The sequence below is a fragment of the Solanum tuberosum genome, unplaced genomic scaffold (assembly GCF_000226075.1).
Source record: "Solanum tuberosum cultivar DM 1-3 516 R44 unplaced genomic scaffold, SolTub_3.0 scf00020, whole genome shotgun sequence".
Classification (NCBI taxonomy): domain Eukaryota; kingdom Viridiplantae; phylum Streptophyta; class Magnoliopsida; order Solanales; family Solanaceae; genus Solanum; species Solanum tuberosum.
In genome coordinates this window covers 2,185,201-2,194,572 of record NW_006238946.1, presented here as the reverse complement: position 1 = coordinate 2,194,572, position 9,372 = coordinate 2,185,201, and the positions used below count along the sequence as shown (strand labels likewise).

The window sequence follows — 9,372 nt, the reverse complement described above, 5'->3', positions numbered from 1 at the left end:
ATGGAATATCTTAATGCTAAAGATTCAAATGGACTTTAATATATTACATTCTATCTGTCACACACGTTAATTCACAGCTAGATAACTCCACTCTTGAAGAATCAGAGTGTTAAATTAATAACCACGTGTTCAAATCAACTATAGTACTCAATTTCCTATTGTACAACAATGTGGACTCACATGGAAACGGAGACTTGAGGAGAATCAGATCGGGACCCAAACACCATAAAGAAAATTAGCAGAAAGTTACCGTTGAAACAACACAACAAAACGAAAACAATAAAGATATTTTGCATCAAACCATTAGCATAATCAACTGAAATGTATACTAGCAACAAAAGTAATTCCCAAGCTGAATTTTTCATTAACACCAACATAATAGAGAAATTACATAAACTACTTGAGCTTTCAAGGCAAGTCATCTGAATTTCACTTTTCTGTCCAAACTAAACCCCCAAAGAACAAAAACTAAAAAAAAATGTAAAAAAGAGGGCATCTATTTATAAAAGGTAAGGACTGATAGCAATTCCTACATGAACTTCTCCACCATTTTCTGAATTTCAACAGCCTACTGATTGTTTAATCATCATCCTCCTGTGAAAACATGAATAACAATCATCAATAAGACTCAACAAATCACGAAAAATCATCAAACTAATAGATGATTATTAGACTCATAAATACAAACCTCTTCACTTCCATCATCGTCCTCATCATCATCATGTACCTCAGACTTGGACTTGTCAGATTCCTCATCATCAGCATCACCAGCAGCCTGTGTTGCATCAGATTAAAATTAAAAATTAAAAACGAAAAAAAAAAAAAAAGCAGAGTATGAACACACTATGGTTACATCAGCAAGAATATAGTATTTACCAGTTTTTTGTTATATGCATCCATGTTCTTTTGGTACTCAGCCTTCCTCTTCTCAGCCTTGGCTTGGTAAGGTGCTTTCTCCTAAAACAAGATAACAAACAAAGCTGAACTTCAGTACATAATTCGATTGAAGACAAAACGCATTAAGTCAAAAGTCAATTTGAATAGAACTTTTCTGTATATGACTGAGGCTTATACTCACTTCATCTGACAACTGTTTCCACTTGTCTCCACCAGCTTTGCCAACCTACAATTCAGTGAACAAAAATCAATAAAGCAAAAGGTCAAAACACAAAAACCGACAGATGCTGCTGGAAATCGGGATCTACTTAGGGTAAACTACTCACAACAGCAACAGATTTGTTGTTTGGGTGCTTCTCCTTGTAGGTCTTCCTGAACTCCTCCCTTCATTCATCAAAACAAACGAACACCGTTCAGTCTATCTGTCTTAAACACTTAAAACGCATAAATCACAAAACACACAACGATTAGATAAATACATGAAAACGAAGAAGGCACTTGGAGGCCTCTTAGGCTTGTTTGGATCCTTAGCAGCGTTCTTCGCTTTCTTACTCTCAGTAGCCTTCTTCCTTACACCAAGCCTGTAACAATTCATCAAATTTTAACAACACGAATCGAACAAATTCTCACATAGAAACACCACAAAAACCTAGATCTGAAACCGTAAAGACGAATTGAATCAAAATTACAACTAAAACAGAGTCAAACTCACTTGGTATCAGCTTTAGCCTTTGATTTAGCTCCTTTCATGATGAAACCTGCAACGAAAACACGAAAACCGTTGAGAATCGGTGCTGAACCGGCGGAAAAAGGTGAAAACTCGACCGAGTCAGTGAGTAAAGCGCCGTAGGGTTTACCTCTAGAGAGAGTAGAAACAGAGAGATATTATTCGTTTGTGTGGATTTGGTGCGTTGCTTTGTGTGTGTTGAGTTGTGAGTGGGAAAGGGCTCTATATGAAGGAGAGAGAGAGATAACAAGGGCTCTTCGCGCTGAGGGACTCTAAAAGAATTTTGCCTCTAAAAAATCGAATCGGAGATGATTTGGGCGGGATTTCGAAAATTCTTTTGCCACGTAATCGATCCGTGTGAATGTGTGTAATTGGATATAGTGCTCTTTTCTTTTGAGATATTTTGGGTTTTGGGCGTTGTGTTTTCTCTGTGTTTCTCAGAGGGAGGATCCTGGCCGTTGATGGGGAATGATTGAGGAAGTTTACGGACACGTGGAGGGATCTTGGGAGTTTGGGGTTTTTGGTAATTTAGCACACACGTGTAGTGGTTTAGGGGTGGAATGACGAAGTTAACCTTTTGTGTTATGACGGTTCTGTGAAGGGGGCGGCTTGGGTATATTAAACAAATCTAGACAAATGGAATCATTGATGACGGATCGCGAGTGGGAGGGTGATTTGGTCAATTCACGAGATGAAAGAATCTCTTCTTTAGTTTCTTCTTGCAATTATTTTTAAGAAACAAAGTCAATAAGATATTTTTGTCTCATTTTCATTCTTGTAATTGGAAAAAAAAAGCAAAAAAAACGTTGAGAGAGATGTGTGAGCAATTATGTTATAAGAGGTAGGATTACAATAATATATTCTGTGAAATTTTATTAAGTGAGGTTTAGGTGGATAGGATGTACACATACCTTGTTACTATCGAGTGGAGTAGAAATATTATTTCTGAAAGACCCTCGCTTCAAGTGCGTCAAACTTAAGTAAACGAAGAAGAAAATGATGAAGAAAGCATAGTAGCTACATAAGAAAAGCAGTGTACATTCAACAATAAGATATCGTAACCGAAACACAATAAATATCATATGGCAATAAGCACCAAAAGCAAGAACCACGAGTAGCAAATCCTAAACCCTCGCTAGTAAGACAATACTCTATCCCTATTAACTTTTTACCCTAACACAACTTTCACTCCTTCCTATCTAAAATCATGTCCTCAATAATATGAAATTGCGCCCATGTCTTGTCTAATAACCTCTCATTAATACTTTTTTGGCCTAATTCTACCCATTCACTTACCCCTTTACAACTAGCCTCTCGCACCTCATCTTCACATGTCCAAACCATCTAAATCTCGTTTCCCTCGTTTTCTCCCGAATAAGAGACAAATTAAAAATAAAAATATTCAAAATAAGGTTGGAATGCTTCCGTAGTGGACAAAATGAGGAAAATGACGCTAAAATGATTGACATGTAAAGACTAAAGAGGAGACGCATATATGCCCAGTGAGGAATTGTGCGAGATTTGTTAATGATATGTCTGAAAAAAAATGTAGAAATAGTCAAAAAAATACTTGGGAAAGTGATTAAACAAGATACCGCACGCTTGCATCTTACAAGGAAACTTTCTTATCAATATTACTAGTATTACTCTGCTACTATCTTACTCTTCGATCTTATTATTGTTTTATTATTATTTTTACTTCGATTGTCATATTATTTGTAACTGTTATTATTCCTTTTACTTTTTTATTACTTTTTTTTCATACCTGATTATATTGTTATACTTTTTCTATGTTGAAGGTCTTTCAAAAATGAATAGATGATCGTGGTATTGATGTCTATTTCAACGAAAATAGTCAAGTAAATTATATATTCATGGGATATTTTTAACTCTCTTTTTTTTAAAAAAAAAAAAGAATAAAATTTTGAGTAATTTAACCTCTTATACTTAAGTTGTTAGTTATTGACATTCCTCACATGAGGTTATAATGGGTAAATACTTGTACAATATTATTAATGCAGTTTATCATAATTGAGTGATTTAAATGAGAAAATATTCATCAAGGAGTCGTGTGGTCTGATGTATTATTCGTACGGGGATTGTAAATGATTATTGTACGAAAATCATTATATGAATAATTAATACAAGGATTGTTATATAATGAACAAATAATATGAGAATTGTTTTTAGTGATTACATATTGTAAGGATATTTTTTGTATTTACTATTTAGATACTTTTATCGACATATTAATACAATTTCACTTTGTATTTGAACCGAATAATTTATCATTTCTTATTTAACTTATAATTTTCTATTTGTTTTTTTTTATATATTTTATCAATCTCGAAATAATTAGATAATATTCTTATCTCCAACAAAGAAAAAGAATAAAAATCAATAAAAATAAATATAACAATAACGTATTCAGTGAAATTTCATAAATGAAGTATGAGAGGCTAGAGACTATAGTGTACACAAACTTTACTAGTACTTCATGGAGATGGAGAAGTTGTTTTAAAAAAACCTTAAATCAAGAGTAGCAAATCAAAGTACAAAGAAGAAGAGAGCTCTTTAGAAAACATAGCAATTAAGGAGTACTCAGAGCGGAACTAGGAATTTAGCAAATCAAAGTACAAAGAAGAAGAGAACTCTTTAGTAAACATAACAACTAAGGAGTACTCAGGGACGGAGCCAAGAATTTCACAAAGATTACTAATATTTCATGGAGGTAGAGAGATTGTTTTAAAAAGACCTTAAATCAAGAGTAGCAAATAAAAGTACAAAGAAGAAGAGAACTCTTTATAATACATAGCAACTAAGGAGTACTCAAGGGAGGAGCTAGGAATTTAGCAAATCAAAGTACAAAGAAGAAGAGAACTATTTAGAAAACATAACAACTAGGGAGTACTTAGGGACAGAGTCAGGAATTTCACAAAGGGTGTCCAGATAACACTATAAAAAATATTTTCAAAAAGTAAAACTAGTGAGATTCAAACATACAAACATTTCCTCTTTCCAAGGAGGTGAAACCATTGGGGTACAATAGCTTGTTATGCTAAAGATGTTCAAAATACGTTATTTAATCATTATGTGTATCATTTTACTTGTATATACAATATTTTTTCCGACGCAAGGATGTCCAACTGGACACCCAGACTACCACGTGACTTCACCACTAAGAGTACTAACAAAGAAAGCAATGTAAAACCTACTATCAGTCAGTAAAAACAAATAAAACAAAATAATGTTACACAATATTTTAATATGAATATTATAAAGAGTAGTTTACATATGTATTGGTATAATGAATGTTATTGTTATTACTATAAAGAGAAGTAAAATATACTATAAAAAAATAATTATTAAGAAATCAAGCCACTTTTATGACTAATTGTTATATTGACTAGTTATAACTTAAAAGTGTATTTTTATATATATAAAAAGAAAAAAACGAGGAGCATAATTACTTTAGTTTCAAATATTTTTGATAATTTTCTTTTTATCCTTTTTTAAAAAAAGAAAAGGAGAATAGAGAGAGAGATTAAAAAAAAAGCTGGAGAGTCCAAGTTCATATTGGTCCCAAAGGAGACGAAGACGAAGCTGATACGGTCATACAGATCGGAAAATCCTGAATAGATTAGCAGAAAAGACCGGTTCGGACGGAAAATCAGCAGAGACAAAAATGGAAGAATCAACGGCGAACTTAGAGAGATCGGTAGCCGCGCCGATGATATTCATCATAGTCTTAGCTTTGCAGTTCCTTTCTCGCCTTTTCGAAATCAATAAAAAGGTTAGTTTCTCATCATTTCTGATGTTAATTTTCGGTTTACGTTAATTCCACAATGAATCTATATGAATTTCATAGATGTTTTAATCTTAATTTTGATTTGGTGAAATAGTTGCTTTTAAATCTCCATCGCTGTTTCAATGATTGATTAATTCAATGTGGAGGACTTGAGCCAATTCGCTTTGTTCTATTCAATTATAGATATTTTAATGTGTTATTGAATACTTTCCTGGTTCGCCATTGATTTTGATTTTGTTTTATGATATGATATGTTAAATTTTTCAGAAAGGTTCTACGAGTTCAGAAGATATGCAGTTGCGCGCAGAAATGAAACAGCTGCTAAAGGAGGCAAGTGCCTTGTCACAGTAAGTGAGCTTCACATTTTTTTGACAATGATGCATGATGGTGTTTGGGCCAACTTGAGCTCATACCTCAATTAATCAACTAGGCACCTGCTATCTACCACAATTAATCAACTAGGCACCTGCTATCTCGTCTACCACTAGCACAAGTACGTGGTAACTTTGTCTACCAAGGTTTAGACATATGAAAAAGTCGCCTAGTCGTTTTTGTCTTTGCTAGGATTTGAATCCTGAAATTGTACTGTCCGTCACAGTTTCAGTGACTGTTAGGCCACAACATTGGGTGCTCACATGTAGTATTGGTCATAACTATTCATCTTTTCTTTGTACGTCAAAGTATCCTAAACAAAATTTCATTATGTTTTCTTTGTTGTGATTTTTCAAAACTATCCCTGTTAGTAGAGTTACTTACTGTAGTTATACTTGATAGATAAGTACTTATTGATAAGTTAGTAACAGGTAATTAAAATAGGAAGTGAAATCTTCAAGAGACTACACGATAATTTTCTCTTTTCATATAATAAATAAAACTGATCTTGTCATTATGGAAGTTCTATGATATGGAAAATATGATTATGCCTTCACGTGTATTTCAGGCCTTCAACATTTGCACAAGCTGCAAAACTGAGGAGGTTAGCTACAGCCAAGGAGAAGGAACTTGCAAAAAGTATGGCTTGTATTCTATCTTCTTTAGCATAGTTCCTGCTGTATTCGTAATCCATATCTAGAATCGACTAACACTATAGTTGTAGGCCTCATGGCTCGTAGAGCGATAGATTATTTGTGAGTCCTACTTTCATCTTCTCTTTTGAACCTCGACTCAAAATGATTAGAAGTTTGCAGCTTTAATGACTATTGGAATAGACATGCCTGTGCTGCCATGGCTTGACATAGTAACTTTTGGAAGGAATATTGGACTTGTCTTCTGTCTTTCCTCCACTAACTTGCTGCCAGGGACAATTTCTTGACCCACTTAATAAAGTGGTTCTTCTTCCATGACTGTGCCCAGATTTATACTGCCTCTAATATAGACAAGAGATACATTCATTATGCCCCATCCCACCAAATTACATTTATGGTGGAAAGAATCACCTCGAGAGAGCTAATGATGTTTTATCAATAGCATTACTAAGCATAGAACAAGCATTCTGTGATGGAGTTCCAAAATGAATGTGAATTTCTCCAGTGTACTCAGATTACCATCACTAGAGAACCATGAGATGAATGAAGACCTGGAAATAGTTGGAAGCACATTAGGCTGTGCCAAACTGCCAATGTTATGATGATTCAAATCGTTTTTAGTACTTTTGCTATTGAATGCCTGGATTGAGCTGAATGCAAGAGTAAAAAAATTGTTTTTTGAGGCTTATTGTAGAGGAACAAGGTGCACATACTAACTCTTTCACCTGAACATGACTTCTTCTTAGTATTGCCCTGTCCTATCCTATTCTAGCATAGAAGGAATTTAAGCTTGCATAGAGATAGCAAATTAATTGATATTTTGGGGAGATCTCAGTGAAAGGGGTCTCAGTGGCTGTGCTCCTTTCAAAGGACTGTGTGTTTGGAGCCTGTGAATGTTGGAGCTCATGGACCAAATGCAGATGCCTACCATGAGGAACTTAAACCGCTCAACCTTAAAGTCGCCACAACAGGAAATTTCTACAATATTCTGATAGTTGAAGTTTTCTTCCAGTAGCTGGACTAAATAAACCAAGTCTGTCTCCTCCTTATAGTTAGACTTATGAGAAGTTGTGGTTAGTGCTTGTCTTTTGCAAATTACTGGCTTTATGTAACCATACATATTCAAGCAGAAACACATACAAAGCACAGATTAATATGCTGACTCTTCCTTGTTAATAAGCACAGATTTTGTGGATACTTTGATCAAACATCAAGATTAGAATGAATAGCTCCTGCAGAGAAGTAAATTCTTTGGATGACATTCTTGGAAAGGCATTGTGTTTTGGATTCTGATTTTTCTAGGAGAAAAAACTGTCAATTTGCGATCCTTCATATTGGAAGTTGTAAAACATAAGCTACAATGCTACCAAATGGATTGATCCAAAGGAAGGAAGAGAAAAATCCACAATTTATTACTGCAAAAATACACTAGCCTTAATTTGAAAATAATAATAAAAAGACTCTATAGGGATGTCTTGTGTTGAACTTAAACAAGTGAATCAGAGATAGGAATGCTGAGATAGTAATATTAGTGGTCTTGAGATCTACAAGCAAGTAAATTTGGTAGTCAGGATGGGTAAATCATGGATTTAAATCACTAATGTAGGTTTGCCAGATTGAGGAAATTTATGTAACAGACTACTTTTCAAACTTGAAGGTGGCATTCTAGTCTGGTAATGCGACTAGCTATGATCCAAAGTATATCACCTCCCTATCTAGTGCTCTACTCTATGTTGATATTTCTTTCTCGTCATTTTGTCTTATTCACTTGCAAGTTACACATCAGTCTTTACAGCACATACAAACTAGTTGATATTGAGGTTTAGGTATGTTTGTACGCTTAATGTACAAACTAGAGTATTTTTAGTGTTAGAAAACTTAACATATTGGACTGGAATGGAACGGGTCCAAATGAAGTGAAATTGGTAGTGAGGAACTGAGGATAAATCATACTATCGTCAACCAGCTGGGGATTGAGGCATATAACTTATTGTTGTTGTTCTCTTTATAGCATATGCTATTTAGATGAAACTTATCAATAAATTTAATTTGTCCTCATCCTCTGATGCAGATCAAGAAATTCACAACAAAGAGGCGAAATTGTCACATGATTCATACACAAAAGGCCTAACTATTTTTCAGGTATGCATTGGATTCACTTAGTGATTTTTACAAGCTTCCTTTAAGCTGTAAGATGCTTATTTACCCCCCTTAATCACACAGGTCTTGACATACTTGTTGTTGATTATCTGGTTTTGGCGTATTCCTGTGGCTTCCATATCTAAGCAGCTTGTACAGCCTTTTGGTAATACTTCTGATTCCTAGATTAGTGAGCTGTAGTAGCCATACCTACACGACATTTTGTGACCATTATGTATGCTTTAAATATTGTTTACCCATTTACCAATTTGCTTTGCTCGTCTTCCATTGTGATTTATGATATATTGCTTTCACCGACTTTTAGGGAGATCCTTGTTCTTGTTTCCATAGATAGTTATCTTCCTGTGACATACTGATCTATTGTTCTTCCACTTCTGCAGGCAAGATGTTGTCTTGGCGAGCTGGAGGTCCTGCCAATGAAAATGTTATGGTAATGATTAGTCGCCATTGTTTCTCTACTGTCATTTGTTCTTCGGAAAAGGGTCAAAATTGCCCCGAACTATGTGAAATAAACCACTTATGCCCTCCATTACATTTTGAGCTCAAAAATACCCTTACTCTTATCTCTAGAGACCACAAATACCCCTCAAAAGTTAACAACCCAATTTTTTAATGACATGGCAAGCCATGTGTGGCTGATCCTTCCACCTAAGCTGCCAATTAGGATTACCACTAACTTTTTTTTAAAATCTGAATCTCCTAAAATTGTATTAATCCAACAAAAAAAACAAGAACAAAGTTAATATTATCGAGCC

The 9,372-nt window shown here is 34.5% G+C and overlaps 2 protein-coding genes across 3 annotated transcripts in view; one reads left to right on the top strand and one right to left on the bottom strand.

The window, feature by feature from the left end:
- Window positions 1-337: 337 nt before the first annotated feature.
- LOC102594501 (HMG1/2-like protein) lies at window positions 338-1,892 on the bottom strand. The gene is made up of 8 exons (XM_006340775.2): window positions 1,755-1,892; window positions 1,610-1,655; window positions 1,377-1,478; window positions 1,224-1,281; window positions 1,079-1,123; window positions 877-957; window positions 689-775; window positions 338-594 (listed from the first exon to the last, which is right to left on the bottom strand). Exons 2-8 carry the CDS (start codon window positions 1,645-1,647, stop codon window positions 580-582), a joined length of 426 nt encoding a protein of 141 aa, XP_006340837.1. The 5' UTR covers window positions 1,648-1,655; window positions 1,755-1,892; the 3' UTR covers window positions 338-579.
- A 3,256-nt stretch (window positions 1,893-5,148) lies between these two features.
- The window catches only part of LOC102593949 (uncharacterized), a 7,581-nt gene continuing 3,357 nt past the window's right edge, over window positions 5,149-9,372 (top strand). The window contains exons 1-6 of one of the 2 annotated variants that reach the window (XM_006340773.2): window positions 5,151-5,417; window positions 5,700-5,779; window positions 6,373-6,443; window positions 8,529-8,599; window positions 8,681-8,762; window positions 8,998-9,047. In XM_006340773.2, the coding sequence (XP_006340835.1) occupies window positions 5,310-5,417; window positions 5,700-5,779; window positions 6,373-6,443; window positions 8,529-8,599; window positions 8,681-8,762; window positions 8,998-9,047 (462 nt within the window). In that variant the 5' untranslated portion in view covers window positions 5,151-5,309. Of the gene's footprint in view, window positions 5,418-5,699; window positions 5,780-6,372; window positions 6,444-8,528; window positions 8,600-8,680; window positions 8,763-8,997; window positions 9,048-9,372 lie in introns of both variants that reach the window. The other variant, XM_006340774.2, reaches the window with a different exon arrangement.

Excerpts from the sequence above, each read along its gene's own strand:
- LOC102594501 (XM_006340775.2), bottom strand. The coding sequence starts at position 1,647 with ATGAAAGGAGCTAAATCAAAGGCTAAAGCTGATACCAA. Across the intron at positions 1,282-1,376 it reads AGTGCCTTCTTCGTTTTCAT|GGAGGAGTTCAGGAAGACCT; the intron begins GTATTTATCTAA and ends TGATGAATGAAG. Across the intron at positions 958-1,078 it reads GGAAACAGTTGTCAGATGAA|GAGAAAGCACCTTACCAAGC; the intron begins GTGAGTATAAGC and ends ATCTTGTTTTAG.